General features: G+C 44.4%; 1 protein-coding gene across 21 annotated transcripts in view; it reads left to right on the top strand.

Annotated features, from left to right (window-relative positions):
• ttn.2 (titin, tandem duplicate 2) overlaps positions 1-27,303 on the top strand; it is a 181,492-nt gene that overhangs the window by 134,326 nt on the left and 19,863 nt on the right. For all 21 annotated transcript variants that reach the window (XM_082969061.1, XM_082969075.1, XM_082969074.1 and 18 more), the window contains 16 exons: positions 152-17,263; positions 17,362-17,658; positions 17,858-18,445; positions 18,556-18,858; positions 18,965-19,261; positions 19,365-19,658; positions 19,832-20,131; positions 20,222-20,524; positions 20,700-21,005; positions 21,114-22,880; positions 23,085-23,378; positions 23,514-23,795; positions 23,913-24,212; positions 24,324-26,390; positions 26,487-26,789; positions 26,902-27,213. In XM_082969061.1, coding sequence (XP_082825187.1) covers positions 152-17,263; positions 17,362-17,658; positions 17,858-18,445; positions 18,556-18,858; positions 18,965-19,261; positions 19,365-19,658; positions 19,832-20,131; positions 20,222-20,524; positions 20,700-21,005; positions 21,114-22,880; positions 23,085-23,378; positions 23,514-23,795; positions 23,913-24,212; positions 24,324-26,390; positions 26,487-26,789; positions 26,902-27,213 — 25,125 coding nt within the window. The remainder of the gene's footprint in view (positions 1-151; positions 17,264-17,361; positions 17,659-17,857; positions 18,446-18,555; positions 18,859-18,964; positions 19,262-19,364; positions 19,659-19,831; positions 20,132-20,221; positions 20,525-20,699; positions 21,006-21,113; positions 22,881-23,084; positions 23,379-23,513; positions 23,796-23,912; positions 24,213-24,323; positions 26,391-26,486; positions 26,790-26,901; positions 27,214-27,303) is intronic.

Below are 27,303 nucleotides of genomic sequence, written 5' to 3'. Positions count from 1 at the left end.
AATTGACCATAATAAATACAATTCAAATATATTTATGAAAGTTATTATGAAGTGTAAACCAGTAGATCTAATAATACCAAATCAAAATTTGATTTGATTTGATTTACCAGGTGATAAGTCTTGATATATGTCTTCTCTTTCTTCTTTTTAGATCCACCAGGACCTCCCTCTAACCCAAGAATTACTGACACCACCAAGACAACAGCCACATTCAACTGGGGTAAACCCCACTATGATGGCGGCCTGGATGTAGCAGGATACATTGTTGAGCACAAGAAGGAAGGACATGACGATTGGGTCACAGACGTCACAAGATTGAGAATTACAGAATACGTTGTGTCAGACCTGAAGGCTGGTGGGAACTACTATTTCAGAGTCAGAGCCATGAATACAGAGGGAGTTGGTGAACCAGCAGAGGTTGAAGAAATTGTTGAACTTAAGGACCGTGAGACACTTCCCGACTATGAGCTTGATGCTGAGTATAGAAGAACCCTTGTTGTCAGGGTCCGTGGATCCATTCGTATCTTCGTGCCAATTAAAGGACGTCCAGTTCCTGAAGTAACCTGGATGAAAGATGATGCCATTCTTGGTAAAGGTGGCCGTGAACACATTGATACTACGGAGTCGTATACTCTCCTGGTTATCCCTGACTGCACAAGATATGATGCTGGAAAATACATGCTGTCATTAGAGAATGTTGCTGGTAAGAGAGATGGATTTGTTAACGTCAGAGTACTGGATTCACCAGGACCACCTGTGAACTTGACACCACGTGAAATCACCAAAACAAGTATCACTATGCAGTGGGAAATCCCCATTATTGATGGTGGATCAAAGATCATTAACTACGTCATTGAGAAACGAGAGGCCACAAGAAAGGCTTACACAGTAATCACTACAACCTGGCAGAAATGCTCCTTCAAGTTTGACAACTTGGATGAAGGCTCTGAATATTACTTCAGAGTATCTGCTGAAAATGATCTGGGCGTTGGCGAGCCAGCAGAGACACCTGAGACAATCAGAGCATCCCAAGCACCTACTGCCCCTGAAAATCTGTACGTCACTGATGTGTCAGCGGACACCGCAAGCCTTGCATGGACGAAGCCAAAACATGATGGTGGCAGTAGGATTACTGGATACGTTATTGAAGCACAGAAGAAGGACACAGAGACATGGACCCATGTAACAACTGTAAAGGCTCTTGACTACACAGCCACAGATCTCATTGAAAATATGGAGTATGTGTTCCGCATCATGGCAGTGAACAGCTCTGGCAGAAGTGATCCACGTGAAAGCAGACCTGCTATCATTAGAGAGCAAACAACAGCGCCTGCATTTGACCTACGTGGAGTCTACCAGTCTTTGGTCATTGCTAAGGCTGGTGATAATGTGAAGGTTGAAATTCCGGTTCTGGGTCGCCCCAGACCAGCAGTTTCATGGAAGAGAGGTGAGGACACACTTAAACAGACGCAGAGAATCAATACGGATACTACTGCAACCTCAACTACTCTCCACATCAATGAGATCAAAAGGAGCGATGGTGGTCAATATTCGATGACTGGCAAGAATATACTTGGAACAACGACAGAGACAATTACTGTTGAAGTCCATGATATTCCAGGACCTCCTACTGGACCAATTAAGCTTGAAGAAGTTTCTTGTGACTACATTCTCTTATCATGGGAAGGTCCAGAGAATGATGGCGGTGTACCCATTAACAATTACATTGTTGAGGCTAGAGAAACCACAGGCACATCATGGGTTGAATTAGCAGCAACGGTTATCCGTACAACATTCAAAGCTGCTCGTCTCACAACAGGAATCATGTATCAGTTCCGTGTTAAAGCCCAGAACAGGTACGGAATTGGACCCTGTATAGTCTCAGAACAAGTGGTTGCTGCTTATCCATTTGATGTGCCAGGTCAACCAGGCCTTCCTGAAATTGTCCACTTCAACAAGGATTCTATGACTATTAGCTGGGATGAACCAGCTTCCGATGGTGGAAGCCCCATTTTGGGATATCACATTGAAAGGAAAGAGAAAAACAGTATCCTGTGGCAGAAGATCAGCAAAGCACTTGTAGTAGGGAACATGTTCAAATCAACAGGCTTGGTGGACGGAATCGCCTATGAGTACCGCGTTATTGCTGAAAACGTGGCTGGTTTGAGCAGGGCAAGCAAGCATTCTGAGACTACCTTTGCTCTGGATCCAGTGGACCCACCTGGCCAACCAATAGCATTGAATGTAACCAGACATGAGGTGACTCTTCAGTGGACAAGACCTGAAGGTGATGGAGGATTCTCAATAACTGGGTACCAAGTAGAAAAAAGAGAACTCCCAGACGGACGCTGGCTCAAGGCCAACTATAGCAACGTCCTTGAGACAACATTCACTGTTAGCGGTCTCACAGAGGATGCTACTTATGAGTTCCATGTTATGGCAAGAAACTCAGCTGGCGGTCTCAGTAAGCCATCTCTACCATCAGAGGAAATCACTTGCAGAGATGATGTTGAGGAGCCCAAACTTGAAGTTGATACAATCTATAATAGTACTGTGGTTGTGAAAGCGGGAGATGTCTTCAAACTTGCTGCCAGCGTAACAGGCAGACCAATACCAACACTGGTATGGACCAAAGACGGGAAGGAACTTGAAGATACAGCCAAGTTGGAAATCAAACTCTATGACTTTTCTACAACCTTAGTCAACAAAGATTCTCTAAGAAGGTGCGGTGGCACATTCACTTTAACTGCCAGCAATCCTGGTGGTTTTGCAAAGCATACCTTCAATGTTAAGATTCTTGATAGACCTGGACCTCCAGATGGTCCACTTGCTGTTACAGACGTCACTGCTGAGAAATGTATCCTCTCATGGCTGCCACCATCACATGATGGAGGTGCAAAGATTCTGCATTACATCATTGAGAAACGCGAAACAAGTAGACTTGCTTGGACAAATGTAGCAACAGACTTACAAGTTAACCGGTTTAAGGTTACCAAGTTGTTGAAGGGTAACGAGTATATCTTCAGAGTTATGGCTGTCAACATGTATGGAACTGGAGAGCCCCTTGAATCCGACCCAATGGTTTCTACAAATCCATATGTGCCAGCTGATGCTCCATCAACACCTGAGGTGACGACCATCACAAAGAACACCATGGTTGTTTGCTGGGAACGCCCTGATCATGACGGTGGAAGCGACATCTTCAACTATGTTGTTGAAAGGAGAGACAAAACCGGTCTTCGCTGGGTTAAATGCAACAAGAGGACTGTAACTGACCTGAGGTTCAAAGTATCGGGGCTCACACCAGGGCATGAATATGAATTCAGAATCATAGCAGAAAACAATGCTGGTTTAGGTACACCAAGTCCTTCCAGTGAATTCTACAAGGCAGTAGACACAATCTTCCAACCTGGACCACCTGGAAATCAAAGAGTCTTGGACACAACCAAGTCATCCATTACAGTTGCCTGGAACAAACCTGTATATGATGGTGGTTCTGATATCATTGGATACGTTGTAGAGACCTGTCTACCTGAGGAAGATGAATGGACAATTCGGACCCCTAAGAAGGGATTAGTTGGGACATCATTTACCATCACTAACCTGGTAGAAAACCAAGATTATAAAATCAACATTTGCGCAATTAACTGTGAAGGGGTTGGAGAGCCAGCACAAGTGCCTGGCACACCAATTGCAGAGGACAGGCTGCTTCCTCCTGAAATTGACCTTGGTGCAGAGCTTCGTAAGGTTGTCTGCATTAGAGCTTGCGGCACATTGAGACTCTTTGTACCTATTAAAGGAAGACCAACTCCTGATGTCAAGTGGTCCAGAGAAAATGGAGAGCCTGTTACGAGAGCAACTATTGACACCACATCATCATTTACTGCTCTTATGGTTGAAAATGTTGACAGATTTGACAGTGGAAAGTACATGTTGACAGTGGAAAATGCCTCAGGAAGCAAAACTGCATATGTGAATGTCAGAGTGCTGGACACACCTGGAGCACCACAAAGCCTCATAATCAGGGAGGTCACCAGAGACTCAGTATCACTCATGTGGGATGCACCCCTTATTGATGGTGGCTCCAGAATTAGAAACTACGTTGTGGAGAAACGTGAATCAACACGAAAAGCTTACTCCACAGTTTGTGCTCAATGCGTTAAATCTAGCTGGAAGATTGGTGGCCTGGAGGAAGGAAACACATATTTCTTCAGAATTCTGGCTGAGAATGAATTTGGCATTGGACTTCCAATAGAGACTCCTGAGGCAGTCAGAGTATCAGAGAAACCACTTCCACCAGGCAAAGTAACTCTTGTTGATGTCACAGGCACCAGTGTCTCTCTGTCTTGGGAAAAACCAGATCACGATGGAGGTAGCAGAATCTCCGGATATATTGTTGAGATGCATGGCAAAGACAGTGAAACTTGGACCCAGTGTGCCGTTGCAAAAATCACACAGGCTGTTGTTCTTGGACTGACACAAGGTGAAGAATATATGTTCCGTGTGTCAGCACATAACGAAAAAGGAACCAGTGATCCTCGTCTACTTAGTGTACCTGTGGTAGCCAAAGATCTTGTTATTGCGCCAGTATTCAAGCTGCTGTTCACCACATTCAGTGTATTGGCAGGAGATGATCTCAAGATAGATTTGCCATATGCTGCTCGCCCCAAAGCAGTTGTGACCTGGCTCAAGGATGGTGTCGCACTAAAAGAAACAACCAGAGTCAATGCTGATGCCACTGATACACATTTGCATCTTGTGGTCAAGGAAGCCAGCAGGGAGGATGTGGGAAAGTACACCATCAAACTTGTAAACACAGCTGGTGAATCAACAGTGGACATTGCAGTTGTTGTTCTTGATAAGCCTGGTCCTCCAACTGGCCCAATCACTGTTGATGAAGTCACTTCTGACAGTGTGGTACTGTCCTGGAACCCACCTACATATGTGGGTGGTTGTGCCATTAACAACTACGTAGTAGAAAAGAGGGAAACGTCCACCACAAACTGGCAGATTGTGTCTGCAACAGTTGCAAGAACCACCATTAAAGCAGCTCGGTTGAAGACTGGGTGTGAATATCAGTTCAGGATTGCTGCTGAAAACAGATATGGAAAGAGTCCAGTACTTATATCAGAAAATATTGTTGCTCAATATCCATTTGATCTCCCAAGTGCACCAGGGACCCCAATTGTACAATCATCTACAAAGGACAGCATGGTTATCGTATGGGAGAAGCCTGGTAGTGATGGCGGGAGCAAGATTTTGGGATATCACCTTGAGAGTAAGGAGAGAAACAGCCTCCTCTGGGTTAAACAAAACAAACAACTGATCCCAGACTTGAGGTTCAAGCTCAGTGGTCTTGATGAAGGTATTGAATATGAGTACAGAGTTTATGCTGAAAATATTGTTGGCGTTGGCAAAGCAAGCAAATTGTCAGACATCCGTGTAGCAAGAGACCCCTGTGACAGTCCAGGCAAGCCTGAAGCTGTCATTGTCACAAGAGGAGCTGTCACTCTCCAATGGACTAAGCCAGAGTTAGATGGAGGTAGCAAAATCACTGGCTACGTTGTGGAGAAGAAAGAGCTGCCTGAAGGGCGCTGGATGAAGGCCAGTTTCGCCAATGTCATTGAGACCCAATTTATTGTTACTGGCTTAGTTGAAGACCAGTGCTATGAGTTCCGTGTCATTGCAAGAAATGCAGCAGGTGTTTACAGTCTTCCATCTGAGAGCACTGGGTCTATAACAGCAAAGGATGAAGTTGATCCTCCCAAAATAGAGATGGACTCAAAGTACTCTTCAACAATTGTTCTGATGGCAGGTGAATCGTTCAACCTTTGTGCAGATATTTTCGGAAAACCTGTACCCTCAGTCCATTGGATGAAAAACGACGTAGAAATAAAGGAGGCTGCACGTCTTGAGATAAAGAACACCGCTTTTAAAGCCTCATTGAGTGTTAAGGAGGCAATCCGTGTTGATGGAGGCCAATATATCCTACTTTTGAAAAATGTAGGTGGAGAGAAGTCAGTGCACATCAATGTCAAAGTGTTAGACAGACCTGGTCCACCAGGAGGCCCAATTTCAATCTATGGAGTCACAAGTGAAAAGGCTTGTATTGCCTGGAGACCACCAGCACAAGATGGAGGTAGTGATGTTTCTCATTACATCGTTGAGAAGAGAGAGACTAGCAGATTGGTTTGGACTCTGGTTGAACCTAAAGTGCAGACTCTAAATCTGAAGATCATAAAACTTGTTCCTGGAAATGAGTATGTCTTCCGAGTGATTCCTGTGAACAAATACGGAATTGGTGAACCTCTTGAATCTGAGCCAATGATTTCCAGAAATCAATTTGTGACACCTGATCCACCAACAGATGTGGAAGTCTCTACCATCACAAAAGATTCAATGGTGGTAACCTGGGAAAGACCTGAAAAGGATGGTGGAAATGCCATTTCTGGATTTGTTATTGAGAAGCGTGATAAAGAAGGTGTGCGCTGGACCAGATGCAATAAGCGTACAGTGAGTGAGCTGCGCTTCAGAGTAGCAGGTCTTCTTGAGAACCGCAGTTATGAGTTCCGAGTTTCATCTGAGAATGCTGCTGGAGTTGGTAAACCAAGTGAACCAACTATTTACTACAAGGCATTGGATGCTATCTTCACATCAGGTCCACCAAATAATCCCAAAGTGACTGACACAACAAGAACATCTGTGTCCTTGTCATGGGGCAAACCTATCTATGATGGTGGCTGTGAGATTCAAGGATACTTAGTGGAGGCCTGTGAAGGAGCATCTGATGAATGGACAATGTGCACTCCACCTGCCGGAATCACACACACTACATTTACAGTTAGAAAACTACTTGAGAAGCATGAGTATAAATTCAGAGTCTGTGCCATAAACAAGGTTGGTGTTGGTGAGCATGCAGATGTCCCTGGATCAGTTCTTCTAGAGGAGAAATTGGAAGCACCAGATCTTGAGCTTGACGCTGACATGAGGAAGATGATTAATGTCAGAGCTGGAAGTGCTCTTAGGTTGTTCATTCCTGTTAGGGGACGGCCGGCTCCTGAACTGAAATGGGGAAAGGCTGATGGAGAACTCAAGGAGACGGCACAGATTGACAATACAAGCAGTTATGCCTCACTCCTGATTGAAAATGTTGACAGATTTGACACTGGCAAGTACACTGTTACTGCAGAGAATTCCAGTGGAGTTAAATCTGTCTTCATCAGTGTCAGAGTACTTGATTCACCTAGTATGCCTGCAAATTTCGCTATCAAGGAGATAACAAAGAATTCAGTCACCCTTACTTGGGAGCCACCTATTTTGGATGGGGGGTCTAAAATTAAGCAATACCATGTTGAGAAACGAGAAAGCACTAGGAAAGTGTATTCCCCTGTCACAACCTGTCATAAGATGTCATGGAAGATTGAACCACTTGTGGAGGGAAGTATCTATTTCTTCAGAGTTCTTGCTGAAAACGAGTGGGGCATTGGCTTACCTGCAGAGACCCCTGAACCCGTAAAGATTTCAGAGGTACCTCAACCTCCCGGTAAAGTTACAGTTCTGGATGTGACACGGAACAGTGTCTCTCTTAAGTGGGAGAAACCAGATCATGATGGAGGCAGCAGAATAAGCCATTATGAGATTGAAATGCAAGCCAAAGATAGTGACAAATGGACACTATGTGCTCAATGTAAATACCTTGAAACTACTGTCACTAGCTTAGCCCAAGGACAGGAGTATCAATTCAGAGTAATTGCTGTTAATAGCAAAGGAAAGAGTGACTCTAGACTTCTCGCCAGTCCAGTAGTAGCAAAGGACCTTGTCATTGAACCTGACATAAGACCTAAATTAACCCAGTACAGCGTACAGGTTGGCTATGATCTGAAGATTGAAGTTCCCATTGCTGGACATCCTAAACCAGTCATTACATGGACAAAGGATGGTGCTGCCCTGAAACAAACCACAAGAGTTAATGTTGTCGACAGTGCACGCAATACACATCTAACCATCAAAGAAGCAACAAAAGACGATGGTGGATTGTATAGTATTAATATTACCAATATGCTTGGCTCCAAAGATGCCACCATTGAAGTAATCACACTAGATAAACCTGGCCCACCAACAGGCCCAATCAAGATGGATGACATCAGTGCTGAAAGTATCACACTTACCTGGGAACCACCTGCATACACTGGTGGCTGCCCAATTTCAAATTACGTTGTCCAGAAAAGAGATACAACCACAACTAACTGGGTTGTAGTCTCTGCCACTGTGGCAAGAAATACCCTTAAAGTGACAAATCTAAAAACAGGTGCAGAATACCAATTTAGGATCTTTGCTGAAAACAGATATGGCAAAAGTTATGCTATTGATTCTGAACCTGTCCTTGCCCAGTATCCCTTCAAGGAGCCAGGACCACCAGGAACACCTTACGTATCTTCATATACTAAGGATTACATGGTAGTGGAATGGCACAAACCCATTTCAGATGGAGGCAGTGCCATTTTCGGCTATCACATTGAGAGAAAGGAAAAGAACAGTATCCTTTGGACAAAGATCAATAAATCCCTCATCCAAGACTGTAGATTTAAATCTACTCCTTTGGAGGAAGGTATTGAATATGAGTTTAGAGTGTCTGCTGAGAATATCGTTGGCATTGGCGCGTGCAGCAAACTCTCTGAGGGATATGTGGCACGTGACCCATGTGATCCTCCTGGCACCCCAGAGGCTATCATTGTAACCAGGCACTCTGTTAAACTGAAGTGGACAAGACCACAGTATGATGGTGGCAGTCTGATCACAGGCTATGTGGTGGAGAAACGCGATCTCCCAGAGGGAAGATGGATGAAGGCAAGTTTCACAAATGTCATTGAAACTGTATTCACAGTTCTGGGTCTAACTGAGGATTGCAAATATGACTTCAGAGTCATAGCTAGGAATGCCGCTGGATCTATCAGCAAGCCCTCTCAGAGCACTGGATCCATCACAGCAAAGGATGAAGTTGATCCACCAAAATGTGAAGTTGACTCAGTGTACAGCCAGGTTGTTATCATCAATGCTGGGGAAACATTTACACTTGAGGCCGCTGTGCAAGGAAAGCCAATTCCAACAGCTCAATGGTTCAAGAGTGATGCATTAGTGGAGAACTCAGCAAGGGCTGAGATTATGAACTCAGATTTCCAAGCAAAGCTTGTTGTCAAAGATGCTATCAGAGTGGATGGAGGACAATATACGTTGCTTCTAACTAATGTTGCTGGAGATAAAACTGTAACGTTCAATGTGAGAGTACTGGACAGACCTGGGCCCTCTCAGGGACCCCTCACTGTTAGCAATGTCACATGTGAGAAATGTTCACTGTCCTGGCTTCCTCCAAGAGCTGACGGTGGCAGCAGTATTTCCCACTACGTCATTCAAAAGAGAGAAACTAGCCGTCTTGCATGGACTGTGGTTGCTAGTGATTGTGGAGCTACAATGTTCAAAGTCACAAAGCTTCTGAAGGGAAATGAGTACATCTTCCGTGTTATGGCTGTCAACAAATTTGGTACTGGTGAACCTCTTGAATCAGCCCCAGTTATAATGAGAAATCAATTTGTTACTCCTGGACCACCTCAAGAATTGGAAATAGCCAATATTGCAAGGGATTCCATGACTGTGTGCTGGACTCGCCCAGAGGTTGATGGTGGAAGTGAGATTGCTGGTTACATTATTGAGAAGAGAGATAGAGCTGGAATCAGATGGACAAAATGCAACAAACGCAGAGTCACAGACCTTCGCTTCAGAGTGACAGGCCTGACAGAGGATCATGAATATGAATTCAGATTATCTGCTGAGAATGCTGCAGGAGTCGGCCAACCAACTGAACCAACTCCTTACACCAAAGCCTGTGATCCAACCTTTGAACCTGGTGCTCCCACTAATGCACATGTGGTTGATACTACCAAGAACTCCATTTCACTCGCATGGAGTAGACCCATTTACGACGGTGGTGTCGATATCCAGGGATATGCTGTGGAGATCTGCAAAGCCGATGAGGAGGAATGGACTCTATGCACTCCACCAACAGGAGTGAATGCCACTACCTTCAAAATCACAAAACTTATCGAGCATCAAGAATATAAGGTGCAGGTATGTGCCATCAATAAATTGGGTGTTGGTGAACCTGCTGAGATTTTAGGAACTGTAAAACCAGTGGATGCAATGTTCGCCCCAGAGATTGAGCTGGATTCAGAGCTAAGGAAAGGAGTCGTTGTGCGTGCTGGAGGATCCATGAGGATCAATATTCCATTCAAAGGACGTCCTACTCCAGAAATAAGCTGGTCCAAGGATGAAGGTGACTTCAGTAACAAAGTTCAAATTGAGAAAGGCGCCGATTTTACTCAACTGTCAGTAGACATCTGTGACAGAAATGATGCTGGAAAGTACACTCTGACCCTGGAAAACAGCAGTGGTTCCAAGTCTGCATTTGTTTCCGTCAAAGTACTTGATACACCAGGAGCACCCGTAAACTTCACAGTGAAAGATATTAAGAAAAACTCTGTCAATCTTGTTTGGGAGCCCCCACTCATTGACGGAGGTGCGAGGGTCAAGCATTACTTTGTTGAGAAGCGTGAATCCACTAGGAAAGCTTATTCCAACATTTCAAACAAGTGTACAAGGAACAGTTTCCATGTGGGAGATCTCATTGAGGGGGTTATTTATTACTTCAGAGTTATGGCTGAGAATGAATATGGTGTAGGCCTGGCAGCAGAAACAGCAGAGCCAGTGAAGACATCTGAAGTCCCTCTGCCTGTAGGAAAGATCACATTGACTGAAGTGACTAAGACAACCGCCTCAATGGCATGGGAAAAACCTGACCATGACGGTGGAAGTAGAATAATGGGATACTACATAGAAATGCTGCCTGCAGGATCAGAGGAATGGACCCTATCCACAACCACAAAAACATGTGAGGGAACTGTAGAAGGCCTAACCGCTGGTCAAGAATACCAGTTCAGAGTTTCAGCCTTTAATGACAAAGGAAAGAGTGACACAAGGGTATTAGCTGCCCCTGTCACAGCTAAAGATCTAACTATTGAACCTAGTTTCGTAATGGCATTCAACACCTTTAGTGTCCAACATGGTGAAGATCTGAAGATAGAAATACCAGTAAGAGGACGCCCAGCACCAAAAGTGGTATGGGCAAAGGATGGACAGGCAATTAAAGAGACAACCAGGTTGAATGTTTCAAGAACAGCATCATCAACAATCCTTGCTATAAAAGAGGCAACCAGAGTGGATTCTGGCAAGTACAAAATCACAGCTACCAACAGTATAGGAGAAAAAGTTGCAGAAATCGGAGTGATCATCCTTGATAAACCTGGCCCAGTCACAGGGCCTATAAAGATTGAGGAAGTGAGTTCCAATTATGTCAACCTCGCATGGGAACCACCTGCGTACACAGGAGGTTGTCAAATAAACAATTACATTGTGGAAAAGCGTGACACAACAACCGTAGCATGGCAGTGTGTGTCTGCAACCATTGCAAGAACAACTATCAAAGTTACCAAGCTGAAAACCGGTACTGAATACCAGTTTAGGGTGTTTGCAGAAAACAGATATGGAAAGAGTCCGTCATTGGACTCAGCAGCTGTTGTTGTGCAATATCCTTTCAGTGAACCTCTTGCACCTGGTACTCCATTTGTGTCATCAGTGACAAAGGACCACATGGTTGTTGAATGGAAAGTACCAACCAGTGATGGAGGCAGTCCAATCCTTGGTTACCACCTCGAACGCAAAGAGAAGAACAGCATTCTCTGGACGAAGTTGAACAAACTGCTCATTCCTGACTGTCGATTCAAAACAAATGAACTTGAAGAGGGCATTGAGTATGAATTCAAGGTCTTCGCTGAGAACATTGCTGGCTTGAGTCCACCTAGCAAGATTTCTGATGTTTGTGTCGCCAGAGACCCATGTGATCCACCTGGTACCCCTGAGGCTATTGATATTACCAGGAACCACATTACACTGTCATGGAAAAAGCCCCAGTATGATGGTGGTAGCTTGATCACAGGCTATGTTGTTGAAAGGAAGAAGCTTCCTGATGGCCGTTGGATGAAGGCTAGCTTCACAAATGTAATTGAGACTCAATTCACAATCTCAGGTCTGACTGAAGAGTGTGAGTATGAGTTTAGAGTAATTGCAAGGAATGCATCTGGTATTTTCAGTGCTCCCTCTGAAAGCACTGGAGCAATTACTGCTAAAGATGAAATTGAAGCACCAACAGCATCAATGGATCCCAAATTCAAGGACTGTATTGTCATCCATGCTGGTGAAACATTTGTTATTGATGCTGATATTTTTGGAAAACCACTCCCTGAAATCACATGGTTGAAAGATGGAAAAGAAATCGACCAAACTACCCCAAGAATGGAGATCAAAACAACCATTCAACGTACTATTCTAACAGTCAAGGAATGTATCAGAGTAGATGGTGGACACTTTGTCCTGAATCTTAGCAATGTTGGTGGAACAAAATCTATTCCCATCAACGTGAAAGTTCTTGATAGACCTGGTCCACCCGAAGGTCCAATGAAGATAACTGGCGTGACTTCAGAGAAAGCCTATCTTCACTGGAGTCATCCATTACATGATGGCGGTGCAAGCTGTTCTCATTATATAATTGAAAAGAGGGAAACCAGCAGATTGTCATGGACTGTAGTTGAACCCAGAATCCAAGCGGTCAGCTACAAAGTGACTAAACTCTTGCCTGGCAATGAGTACATCTTCAGAGTTACAGCAGTAAATAAGTTTGGCATTGGTGAACCTCTTGAATCAGACCCAGTTATTGCACGTAATCCTTTTGTGACACCCAGCGCTCCCTCAACACCTGAAGCAAGTGCTATTACAAGGGACTCAATGGTCCTTACATGGGAACGTCCAGCAGATAATGGTGGCTCAGATATTGATGGCTATGTCCTGGAGAAACGAGATAAAGAGGGCATTAGATGGACAAAATGTAACAAGAAAAGGCTTAATGACATCAGGTTCAGATGTACCGGACTCACCGAGGGACATTCGTATGAGTTCAGAGTGTCTGCTGAAAATGCTGCTGGTGTGGGAGTGCCAAGTGCACCAACAGAATACATCAAAGCCTGTGATGCCACATATCCACCTGGTCCTCCTAACAACCCTAAGGTGACAGACCACTCAAGCACAACTGTGTCACTCTCATGGACAAGACCCATCTATGATGGTGGAGCAGCCATCAAAGGATATGTTGTTGAGATGAGAGAAGAAGGAGATGAAGAATGGATAACCTGTACACCGCCAACTGGTGTACAAGCAACACATTTTACTGTGAAAAAACTGAGGGAAAATGCTGAATACTATTTCCGCATCTGTGCAATTAACATTGAAGGAGTTGGTGAGCATGTTGATGTTCCAGGGTCTGTAGTTGCATCTGAAAGACTTGAGGCCCCTGAGATTGAACTTGATTCAGACCTTAGGAAAATGGTCCAAGTACGGGCAAGTGCAACACTGCGTTTGTTTGTGACAATCAAAGGAAAACCTGAACCTGAAGTAAAGTGGTCCAAGATGGATGGCCCTCTTACTGAGCGTGCACAAATTGAGGTCACAAGCTCCTACACAATGCTTGTCATCGACAATGTCAATAGATTTGACACTGGCAAGTATGTCTTGACTCTTGAGAACCTTAGTGGTCAAAAATCAGCATTCATTAATGTCAGGGTGTTGGACTCACCAAGTGCCCCTGAGAATTTTGAAGTCAAGGATATTAAGAGAGATTCTGTATCACTATCCTGGGAGCCTCCTATGATTGACGGTGGAGCTAAGGTCACCCATTACATTGTGGAAAAGAGAGATAATACAAGACTGGCATTTACAAGTGTTACAAATAACTGTGTAAGAAATTCCATGAAGATTGATGACCTTAAGGAGGGCGGAATTTACTATTTCCGCGTCAAAGCTGTCAATGAGCTTGGTGTGGGTTTGCCAGCAGAAACAACAGAACCAATCAAGGTATCCCAAGCCCCCTTGCCTCCTGGCAAAGTTACAGTTGTAGATGTTACTCGCGACAGTGTGAGTCTCGCATGGGAAAAGCCTGATCATGATGGTGGTAGCAAAATCACAAGCTATACAGTAGAAATGAAAACCATGGGCGATGAGAAATGGACTGTATGCACTGAGATTAAAGCATTGGAAGCAACTATTGGTGGACTCACAACTGGCGAGGAATATTCATTTAGGATTACTGCTGTCAATGACAAAGGCAAGAGTGAACCTAAGCCACTGGCAGACCCTGTCGTAGTAAAGGACATTACAATCGAACCTATCATCGATCTGATGTTCAACACATACAGTGTCAAGGCAGGAGATGATCTGAAGATTGATGTTCCATTCAGAGGCAGACCTGAACCTGAGGTGGAATGGAAAAAAGATGGAGCTGTATTGAAGCAGACAACCAGGGTGAATGTTCTTACAGCAAAAAATTCATCGAAAATTACTATCAAAGACGCAACCAGGGAGGACTTTGGGAAGTATGAGATCAATTTAACCAACACCGTTGGCAAGAAATCAGCGACAATAGCTGTTATCATCTTGGATAAACCTGGCCCACCAGGTGCAATCAAGGTAGATGAAGTGAGTGCTGACAATATTTCACTGTCTTGGGATGCCCCACTCTACGAAGGAGGATGTCAAATCAACAACTATGTTGTGGAGAAGAGAGATACTACCACTACAACATGGCAGATTGTTTCAGCCACAGTTGCCAGAACATCAATTAAAGTTCCCCGCTTGACACAAGGCACTGAATATCAGTTCCGTATTGCAGCTGAAAATCGCTACGGCAAGAGCCATGCTGTGGACTCCGCTCCAATTGTTGCACAGTACCCCTTCGAGACACCTGGCCTTCCCACTTCCCTCCATGTTGCCCATGCTACAAAGTCTGGCATTTTGGTTGCATGGGGTAAACCAGCCAGTGACGGCGGAAGTCCAATCATTGGTTATCACCTGGAAATGAAAGAACATAGCAGTATTCTCTGGACAAAGATCAACAGAGGTATCATTGCTGAAACAGAATTCAAAGTGATTGGGATTGAGGAAGGCTTGCTGTATGAGTTCCGTGTTTATGCTCAGAATATTGCTGGAATTGGACCTTGCACCAAAGCCTCTGAGCCTGTAGCTGCAAGAGATCCTTGTGATCCACCTGTTAACCTTGAGGTCATTGACATCACAAGAACTTCAGTTTCCATTACTTGGCAGGCGCCAGAGAATGACGGTGGAGCCAAGGTGACTGGCTACATTGTTGAACGCAGGGAGCTTCCAGATGGCCGTTGGCTGAAGTGCAATTTCGCCAGTCTCCAGGACACATACTTTGACATTACAGGCCTTACAGAGGACGTACAATATGACTTCCATGTTATTGCAAAGAATGCAGCTGGATTACTCAGTGAGCCATCACTGAGCACAGGTGCCATCACAGTCAAGGATGAGGTGGATTCACCTCGCATTGAGTTGGAAGACAGGTTTAGGCAATTAGTAGTTGTCAAAGCTGGAGATATTTTGAGAATAGATGCAGATATTTCTGGGCGCCCACGTCCAGTCATTGCATGGACAAAGGATGGTAAAGAAATTGATGCCAAGGCAAGAGTGGAGATTACTTCAACACACAGCAAAACCACATTAATAGTCAGAGACACTATCAGAAGAGACACTGGCCAGTACATTGTAACTCTACAGAACGTTGCTGGCACAAGGTCCTTGGCTGTAAACTGTAAGATCCTTGACCGCCCTGGACCATCCTCTGGACCATTGGTGGTCACTGGTCTGACAGCAGAAAAGTGCACTTTGACCTGGGGACCACCTCAAGAAAATGGTGGTGCAGAAATCATGCACTACATTGTTGAGAAACGTGAAACCAGTCGTCTCACCTGGACTTTAGTATATGGCGATATGAAAGCTACAACATGCAAAGTCACCAAACTGCTTAAAGGAAATGAATACATCTTCAGAGTAAGGGGAGTGAACAAATATGGAGACGGTGAAGCCCTGGAGAGTGAGCCCACCAGAGCCAAGAATGCATACACTGTCCCTGCAGCACCAACAGACGTTCAAGTCACGAGTATCACAAGTGATGCAATGACAATCTGCTGGGAAAGACCAGAATCCGATGGAGGAAGCAGCATTTATGGCTATGTTATTGAGAAACGAGAGAAAATTGGATTGCGCTGGGTACGAGTGAACAAAAAGCCTGTGTATGACCTCAGGGTCAAGGCATCTAATCTCCGTGAGGGAGCTGAATATGAGTACAGAGTCTATGCAGAAAATGCTGCAGGCTTGAGCCAACCAAGTATTCCTACCGAACTAACAAAGGCGGAGGATCCCCAATTCTTGCCATCTCCACCACCTAAACCTAAAGTTATTGATTCCTCCAAGACTACTGTTTCTCTTTCATGGAACAAGCCGTTGTTTGATGGTGGTGCTCCTGTGACAGGATACTGTGTTGAATATAGGAGAACAGATGAATACGATGATGACTGGTGTGTCGGTGTTTCAAACACAAAGAACACTGAATTCACCGTCGTTGGATTAACTTCTGGAGCAGAATATATATTTGTTGTCAAATCAATCAACAAGATTGGTCTCAGTGAGCCAAGCCCCCCTACGGATCCACAGGTGGCTAAAGAGAGGGAAGAGGAACCAGTATTTGATATCAGCAATGAGATGCGAAAGACACTCATTGTAAAGGACGGTAGTTCATTCACCCTAACTGTGCCATTCAGGGGAAAGCCCGTTCCTAATGTTATGTGGACCAAGGCTGCTGTTGACCTGAGAGTGAGGGCCAGTATTGATACCACTGATACCTTCACATCTATCACAGTGGAACAAGCAACAAGAGATGACTCTGGGAAATATATTGTGACTCTCCAAAACATAGCTGGAAAAGTTGCATGTACATTAAATGTCAGGGTTCTGGACTCTCCTGGCCCACCATCTCATGTTGGGTTCAAGGATGTTACAAAGAGCTCTGCAACAGTTACATGGGATACCCCAGATAATGAAGGTGGCGCTGCGGTAAAGAACTACCTTGTTGATATTCGTGAGGCAAGCAAAAAGGGATGGACCAGACTCACAGATACCTGCCATCGTCTGACCTACAAAGTAACAGACCTGGTGGAGGGAGGAGTATACTACTTTAGAGTCACAGGTGAAAATGAATATGGAGTTGGTGTATCAGCTGAGACCAAAGATGGTGCAAAGATTACAGGTATACTACAATTGAAAATAAGAAAACAACATTTAAGTTTAACATGTTATTTTATTATATGGTGTTATAAAAATGTCCATGTTTCTTCTTGATTTTAGAAAAACCCAGCCCACCAGCATCACTTGGAGTCACTGATATCACCAAGGAAAGTGTTTCACTTGCTTGGGGCAAGCCCGAGCAAGACGGAGGTAGCAGAATCACCAGTTACCAAATCGATGCTCTTGAGAAGGGTCAGGATAAATGGGTGAAAGTTGGTGTCACCAAGTTCACCCACATTGTGGTCTATGGTCTGACGCAAAATGCTGAATACTTCTTCAGAGTTCGTGCTGAAAACCACGCTGGATTCAGTGATGCTAAAGACATGATTCTGCCTGTAACAGTTAAAGACCAGCATGGTGAGTTTTTCCCCTACATTTTATTTTCACAAACTAGTGACGGTACAAAATTGCTGAGCATAATCCAAGATAGTACTACATTATGTGTGTAAAGCTGGTTAAAAAACACATTCTTACATGTAGAGTGTTTCATTTTGATATCTTCAAATAGATCATAATTATTAATTTTCCTTAATAATCCTCCATGTTCTTTCAACAGAACCTCCTGAGATCAACATGAAGAAGTTCCCCCACAATACAGTCTATGTCAGAGCAGGATCAAACCTGAAATGTGAGATCCCACTTACTGGCAGACCTATGCCAAAGGTTTCTCTTTCAAAGGACAATGTTGCACTGAAGTCAACTATGAGATTCAACTCTGAAGTAACTCCTGAATACCTCATCATTACTCTTCGTGAGAGCATTGCAATTGATTCAGGAAGGTATGACATCTGTGCCTCCAACACAAGTGGAACCACCAAGTCTTTTGTTAACATTGTGGTCCTGGATAGACCAAGCGCCCCAGTTGGTCCTGTGGAAATTACTGACGTGACAGAGGACAGTGTGAGTCTGAAGTGGTGTCCTCCTCGTTATGATGGTGGAAGCACCATTTCAAATTACATCATCCTCAAACGTGAAACAACCAACGCCAATTGGACTGAAGTCTCCTCGGCCGTCGCAAGATGCACCATGAAAATCATGAAGCTTACAACAGGACTGGAGTACCAGTTCAGAATCAGGGCTGAGAATCGCTACGGTGTCAGTGAGCACATTGACTCTCCAACCGTCAGAGTAGATCTGCCCTACAGTGAGTTTTATACCACTCTATTAATTAATGTGTTCTGTTTGTACTGTATATATACATCTGCATATTTAAAAAATACGTAATATACAAAATATGATTTTCTTTCATTTTAGCCGTCCCTGTAGCTCCATCAGCTCCTATGGTTACATCTGTAACCAGAGAGAGCATCACTGTAGCCTGGAAGGAGCCAGCCTCCAATGGAGGAAGCCATGTCTTTGGATACCACCTTGAAATAAAGGATAGAAACAGCATCTGTTGGCAGAAGGTTAACAAGACTGTTATCCGTGCCACACACTACAAGGTGTCAGACATTGCTGCCGGCCTCATCTATGAGTTCAGGGTTACAGCAGAAAACGCAGCTGGATGCAGTCCACTCAGCAAAATCTCAGACGCAGTACTTGCAATTGATGCTTGCGGTAAGTCGACTTGGTTACTGTCATTTTCGTGATTGAATACTACTGTGTGTCCTCTAAACTTTACAAATCATCTACGGATCAGAACCTTCACATTTGTTTTTTGCAGAGCCTCCAACCAATGTCAGGATCACTGACATCACGAAGACTTCCATCAGCATCGCATGGCAGAAGCCCAATTATGATGGCGGTAGCAAGATCACAGGATACCTGATTGAGAAGAAAGAGGGCCAGAAGGACAGATGGACGAAGGCTAACTTGACCAATGTTTCTGACACACATTATACTGTGACAGGACTTACTCAGGATGAGACCTATGAATTCAGAGTCATGGCAAAGAATGCAGTTGGATCAATTAGCAATCCATCCATCATTGCAGGCCCTGCAACTTGTGTGGATACATATGGTGGGTTATGTTCCAAATATGATAAAAGTAGGAATTGAACATTTCATTGAACATTCCATTGAACTAATAGTTAATGTAATGCATCTTATGTGTTATATCATAGGTGCCCCTGAGATTGAAATTCCTGATGAATATCGCGAGGTTGTGAAACACAAAGCTGGAACCACTGTCGAGCTTAGATTTGGAATCATTGCCAAACCAGCACCGACAATTGAGTGGTACAAGGACAGAAAGGAACTTGAGTCCGGTGCGCAGGCTCAGCTGGTACAGAAGAATGCTGCTGATAGTTCCACTCTTATCATCAGGGATACCACACGTCTCAACTCTGGAACATATGAGATGAGGCTCAAAAACTCTTTGGGCTCAGCATATGCCTACGTCAGAGTACAAATTCTTGGTACATATTGCTCCTTATCATTTTTATTTTGGTACCTATATGTCTACACTGTTGGCACAGTATCGAAAATCATATGGAAAGTTACTCAATACAAACGTATCTCTAATTACCAAATAACCAAAACAATGAATGTGCAAAGTGACAGTATTCTTCAAATGTTTTGTCATTATTAGATAAACCAGGACCACCACCTGGCGAGATTCAGCTCAAGAAGGTCACTGCTAACAGTATCACCATAATGTGGGATCCTCCTGAGGACGAGGGTGGCGCAATGGTAACCCACTACATTGTGGAGAAACGGGAGGCCAGCAGAATTCAATGGTCCATTATCTCTGAGAATTGGGCGGAATGTATTGTGAATGTCCCAAGACTGATCAAAGGCAATGAGTACATCTTCAGAGTCCGAGGTGTGAACAAATATGGAGTTGGAGACCCACTGGAATCTGAACCCGTAGAAGCAAAGAATGCATTTGGTAAGGATAAAACAAGCAACATCTTTCCAGCTACCTGAACATATTGTATTTTGGTCCCAATGTGATCTAACATGCACATTTTTTTTGCAGTTCCTCCAAGTCAACCATCCAAGCCTCAAGTCACCATGATCACACACTCCTCAATGACGGTGGTATGGGAAAGACCTGGAATTGATGGCGGAAGTGACATTGATGGATATTACCTGGAAAAACGAGAGAAGACAAGCTTGTGTTGGTTCAAGGTTATCAAAAACACCATTCGTGATACAAGACAGAAAGTCAGCAACCTGCTCACTGGAAAGGACTATCAATATCGTGTGTGTGCTGTCAATAAGGCTGGAGCTGGTCCATACTCCGAAGAGTCTGACCTCTTCAAAGCTGCTGATGCAGTTGGTATGTTATTCTCCTCATTGCCATCCTGGAACATAACATTTACATTTGGGTTATTTGGCAGACACTCTTATCCACAGCAACTTACAGTCAGAACATAGCATGTTTCATGTTTCCTCTACTACTTGTTCATTACATTTCTCTTACATTTGACAATGTCTTTTTTTCTTAATTTTAGACCCACCAGGTGAACCAACCAAACTCAGAGTGGTCGACTCCACCAAAACATCCATCACCCTAGGCTGGGTGGCGCCAGTGTATGATGGTGGCAGCGAGATCACCAGCTACATCGTTGAGCAGATGACCTCTGAAGAAAGGGAATGGGCTGTCATCAGCCACAACGGAGAAGTGAGGACAACAGAGTATGTTGTGAATCACCTGAAACCAGGAACCTATTACTTCTTCCGTGTATCTGCTGTCAACTGTCTGGGACCCAGTCAACCAATCGAGATGTACCAGCCTGTTCAATCCAAGGATATTCTTGGTTCGTCTTCAAATATTCACAACATTCTATTAATATGTTAACATTGTACTTATTGCACTAGTACCAAATCTCTTACCTATTTTTCTGTCTTTCCTATCCGTCTAACAGAGGAGGCTGATCTTGATTTGGATGTTCCCATGACGACTCAATACACCGCCAAGGCAGGAAGGGATATTGAGGTGTTTATTCCACTGAAGGGCAGACCTGCACCAAACTGCACATGGAGAAGACATGACAAGAACATGGCCAGCGATGCAAGATACACTATCACCAGCACAGAACGTACAACAGTTCTTGTCATTCCAAAGGTCACCCGTGACGACTGCGGCAAATACTACCTGGAGATTGAGAACGGTGTTGGCGAGTCCAAGTTCATCACTGTGTCTGTCAAGGTTCTTGACACCCCATCCACTTGCCAAAAACTGATCATCAAGAATGTCACCAGAGGCAAGTTGACCCTGAGCTGGGAAGCTCCTCTGATCGATGGTGGTTCCCCAATCACCAACTACATTGTGGAGAAGAAAGACGCTAACAACAGAGCGTATACAGTCGTGTCATCAGAGTGCCCCAACACATCATACAAGATCGACGGTCTGTCAGATGAAATTGCCTACTTCTTCAGAGTGTCTGCTGAGAATGAGCATGGTACTGGTGATACATGTGAGACTGCAGAGCCAGTCAGGGCCACTGAGACCCCCGGACCAGTCAAAGAGCTGGTCATGACAGACGCTACTAATACATCAGTGACTCTTCACTGGACCAAGCCTGACCATGATGGAGGTAGCCACATTTCAGACTATGTCATTGAGACGAAAACTAAAGAGGAAGAAACCTGGACTGTTGCTACAACATGCAAGCGTTGCACATGTGAAGTTAAAAACCAGAAGGAAAATTCTGTTGTGAACTTTAGAGTGTTTTCTAAGAATGAGAAGGGCATCAGTGACTTCTCTCAGATTGGGCCCATAACAGTAAAGGAGTTCATTATTCCACCTGAGGCCAACATGATAGATTATCCAAATGGCGAACTCTTTGTTCGTGTCGGTCAAAACATCCATATTGAGATGCCATTTAAGGGTAAACCAAAGCCATCTGTTGGATGGATGAAGGAAAACATTCCTTTGAAAGAAAGTGAACAGATTCGCTTCCGTGAAACAGACAACAAAGTGTCTATAACAGTCAGAAGCGCAAAGAAAGAGAATGCAGGCCTATACACATTGGTTCTGAACAACAAGCTTATCAAGAACTTCTTTGACGTCAATGTGATCACTCTCGGACCCCCCTCTGTGCCAGTTGGACCGGTCCGATTTGATGAGGTCAAAGCACAGGGCATCATTATATCTTGGGATGAACCACAGGACAATGGAGGTGGAGACATCACTTGCTACAGTGTGGAGAAACGAGAGACGGCCCAGGCTAATTGGAAGATGGTTTGCTCCAGTGTGGTGAGGACAACGTTCAAGATACCCAACCTGGTCAAGGGCACAGAGTACCAGTTTAGAGTACGTGCAGAGAACAAATACGGAGTGAGCGATCCTTTGAATTCATCAGACGTGATCGCCCAACACCAGTACATGCCACCAGGTGCACCAGGAAAACCAGTCACATACAACGTTACCAGTGACGGCATGACTATCCAATGGGAAGCACCCAGCTTTGATGGCGGCTCACCAATCACCGGCTACCATGTTGAGAAGAAGGACAGAAACAGCCTGCTGTGGACTAAAGTAAATTCCAGCATCATCTCTGCCCGTGACTACAGAATCATTCAGTTGATTGAAGGACTGGAGTATTCCTTCAGAGTCTATGCAGAGAATAATGCTGGCCTGAGTCCCGTCAGTGAACAGAGCAAACATGCCCTCGCAATCTCCCCAGTTGGTGAGTACAAAATATTTATGACTGTCTATGACAGATGTTATAATGTCTTGTGTAGCTGTTATAACGGCTTTATGAATGCATACATAACGGGGACTACAATAAAGTGTTACCTTGTTGTTTTTTCCTCAATGAACAGTCTGCTATCATGAACATACATACTTTATGAACATACACTACTTCAGCAACCTGACCTTTCCCCCCTAGATCCACCTGGTACGCCTAACGTCATTGATGTCACAAGAGATACTGTCACTCTCAAATGGGATATACCCAAGAAAGATGGAGGATTTAAGATTGTGGCATACAGTGTGGAGAGACGTCAAGGTAGAGGCAAATGGTTGAGATGCAACTTCACCGACATAAGTGATTTGCAATTCACCATCACCGGACTTTCTGCTGGTGATCGCTATGAATTCAGAGTGATTGCCAGAAATGCTGTCGGTACAGTCAGTCCACCCTCACAGTCATCGGGCTATGTCATGACCAAAGATGAAAGTGGTAATTATACATTATATTAAATATACATTATACTGTACATTATTTAACCTGTTTATTTTGTCTGGCTATCTAACTTTGTCTCTATGTGATTACATTTATCATTAATGTCATGTTTTTGTGTCTCTCTCTGTTTAGTTTCTCCCGACATTGAGTTCAGAGCCGACACTGCTCTTGTGTACAAGGCTGGCGAAAACATCAAACTAAACTGTAGTATCACGGGTCGACCAGTGCCTCAGGTCATATGGTACAAGGACGGTAAAGAGATTGACAAGATGATGTTGATTGATATTACCACTAACATCGGCTCCAGCCACCTGTTCATCAGAGATGCTGATCGCAACCATCGCGGAGTGTACATGGTGGAAGCCAAGAACAGCTCTGGAACAAAGACAGAGAGTATCAACATCAGAGTCTCAGGTTGGTTTATAGATAAATAGAGTTACATTATTTATTTTCTCTCAAATTGTGATGCAGATGATTTAACAACAAGTGGGTGGATTCATGCTTACCATTAACAATGTCTGCTTTCTTTAGATACCCCTGGACCACCTGAGGGACCAGTGCGTTTCACTGGTATCACTGCAGAAAAGGCAACTGTCTGGTGGAACCCCCCAGAGAACGATGGATGTGCTGCAATCCTCTGTTATACAGTGGAAAAGAGAGAAACATCTAGGATCTCCTGGGCAATGATGACAAGCAAGTGTGAAGCTTGTTCATTCAACGCCACCAAGCTGATCAAGGGCAACGAGTACCAGTTCCGTATCTCTGCTGTCAATAAGTTCGGAGTTGGACGTCCTCTCGACTCTGATCCATTCATTGCACAGATGCAATTCAGTAAGTTCCATCAAACAACAAGATCTAAAGAGATGACTGACACATATAATTATTTGTTATTAACTTCAATTATTATGTTTAACTAAAACAAACAAATGTTTTGTTTCACAGCCGTTCCAGAAGCCCCAGGAACACCAGACGCCACAAATGTGACTGGAGACACCATCACAATAGGCTGGACAAGACCCAGATCAGATGGTGGAAATGAGATCAAGCACTACATCCTGGAGAGACGTGAGAAGAAGAGCTTGCAATGGGTGAAGGTTTCATCCAAGAGGCCAATCACTGAGCTCAGACACAGAGTGACACACCTGAACGAAGGTAATGAATATGAATTCCGTGTCATGGCTGAAAACGGTGCCGGAATCGGACCAGCAAGCAGCACATCAAGACTTTTCAAGTGCAGAGAGCCTACAAGCGCACCAAGTGCTCCTTCTCTGGTGAAGGTCACCGACTCCACAAAGTCGTCTGTCACCCTGGAATGGATCAAGCCTGTGTTTGACGGTGGTATGGAGATCATTGGCTACGTCATTGAGATGTGCAAGGCAAGCCTTAATGAATGGCACCAAGTCAATAGAGCAACTTGCATCAACACAACATACACCGCTAAAGGTTTAACGGCTGGTGAGGAATATAGGTTCCGTGTGCGTGCAGTGAATGGGTCTGGAAAAGGAGAAGCATGTGCAGTTCCTAATCCAGTGCAAGCTGTTGATAGACTGACATCACCAGAAATCACCCTTGATGCAGACTTCAAACAGACACACGTTGTGAAGAACGGGGCCACCGTCACTCTTCATATTGCCTTCTGTGGTAAACCAGCTCCGCTGGCTACATGGACCAAGACAGGTGGAGAACTTGGTGTTATGGCAGATGTCAACACAACTGACACATACAGTACCTTGACCATTGAGAGCTGTACCAGATTTGACTCTGGAAAATACACCTTGTTGCTTGAGAACAACGGAGGCCGCAAATCTATCACATTGACCGTGAAGGTGCTTGATACACCTGGACCTCCAGGAGCTATCAGCTTCAAGGATGTGACCAGGGGAGCTCTGACAATGCTGTGGGACGCTCCAGCCAACGACGGCGGAGCCCGTATTCAGCACTACATCGTAGAAAAGCGTGAGGCTAGTCGTCTCAGCTGGAAGTCAGTCAGCGAAAAATCCTCACGCCAAATGATCAGAATGACCAACCTTGAAATAGGTGTACCTTACCTGTTCAGAGTCATCGCTGAAAATACGTATGGCAGGGGAGAACCCTGTGAGATGACTGAGCCGATTACTGCAACTGAGGTCCCTGCTCCACCCAAGAGTCTTGACGTCATTGACACTACTAATTCCACTGCTATCTTGGCCTGGCTGAAACCTGAACATGACGGTGGCAGCCGCATCACAGGTTACATTGCTGAGGCCAAAGCAAAGGGCTCTGATCGCTGGATTGTTGTCGGTCAAACCAAACACCTAAAGTTAGTCATTGACGGCTTGATTGAGAACACAGAATATGACTTCCGCATCAAGGCTATCAATGAGGCTGGTATCAGTGTCCCAAGAGATGCCTTAGCATCCGTTGTCATCAAGGAGCCCAAGATTGAGCCCACAGCAGATCTCAGTGGCATAAATAACCAGCTCATCACATGCAAGACTCACAATGCATTCACCATTGATATCCCCATCAGTGGCAGACCAGCTCCAAAGGCCACCTGGAAACTGGAGGAGATGAAGCTAAAAGAGACTGATAGAGTGATCATCAAGACTACTACAGAAAGGACCACCCTGGTGGTAAAAGACAGCAAGAGAGGAGATAGTGGAAAATATTACCTCACTCTGGACAATGCCGCCGGACTGAAGACATTTGCTGTTACTGTCAACGTTGTTGGAAGACCCACTCCACCAGTAGGACCCATTGAAATCTCTGAAGTGTCATCAGAGGGCTGCTCATTGGCTTGGACAGCACCAGAGGATGACGGTGGAACAGATATCGACAACTACATTGTTGAGAAACGTGAATCTGGATCTACATCCTGGCAAGTGGTGAACTCAAGTTGTAAACGCACCACGATCAAAGTAAGCCATCTGACCAAATACATGGAGTACACCTTCCGTGTCTCTGCTGAGAGCAAGTATGGCGTGAGCAAGTCCATTGAGTCTTCAGCTGTTGTCATTGAGCATCCATTTGGTAAGTTCATGTGTAAAATCAATTTACATTTGCTTTAATGGTTTGAAAATGTGAAGACACTAATAATGAATTGTTTCGTCTTATTCTCAATATCAGTTCCACCAAGTCCACCAACTCGCCCAGATATGGTGTCAGTATCTGCTACGGCTATTGGCATCAAGTGGGATCTGCCATACGCTGATGGCGGCAGTAAGGTGACTGGATACTGGATAGAGAAGAAGGAGAGAAACACCATTCTTTGGGTCAGGGAGAACAAGCTTCCATGCCTGGATACCCAATACAAAGTCTCTAGTCTCATTGAAGGCCTGGAGTACCAGTTCAGAGTTTATGCTATGAATATTTCTGGTCTCAGCAAAGCCAGTGAGGCCTCAAGACCAGTAGTGGCTTTGAACCCAGTCGGTAAGTGCAACATTCAAAGGACATTTTTCGAAATATTTGGACTCTCTGGAATGTTCCATGTTGACCGTTGACCTTTGCACTGATTGTACATTCTCATTTTGTCTCCATGTAGATCCTCCTGGTAAACCTGAGGTGACTGATGTCACAAGGTCCTCAGTAACTATTGCATGGGGTATACCATTCAATGATGGTGGCAGCAAGATTGTCGGATACATCGTTGAGCGCAAGCCATGGAGTGATGATGAGTGGGATAATGCCCGCTGGTTGAAATGTAACTACACCACCATCACAGAGACTCACTTCACAGTTGGAGGACTGGGTGAAGCAGAAATCTTTGAATTCCGTGTCATTGCCAAAAATGGAGCCGGAGTTCACAGTGCACCATCTGAAACAACAGGACCGATCACCTGCAAGGACGAATACAGTAAGATACTACTGTTAGATACTGTTTGTTACGTTACTATCAAGTTTATGCATATGTATATATATATACACATATTTATATATTAATATA

The sequence above is a fragment of the Salmo salar genome, chromosome 25, assembly GCF_965601325.2.
Source record: "Salmo salar chromosome 25, fSalSal1, whole genome shotgun sequence".
Lineage (NCBI taxonomy): Eukaryota > Metazoa > Chordata > Actinopteri > Salmoniformes > Salmonidae > Salmo > Salmo salar.
Note: the sequence above shows the minus strand (reverse complement) of the source record. Positions and strands in the feature narration are given on the sequence as shown.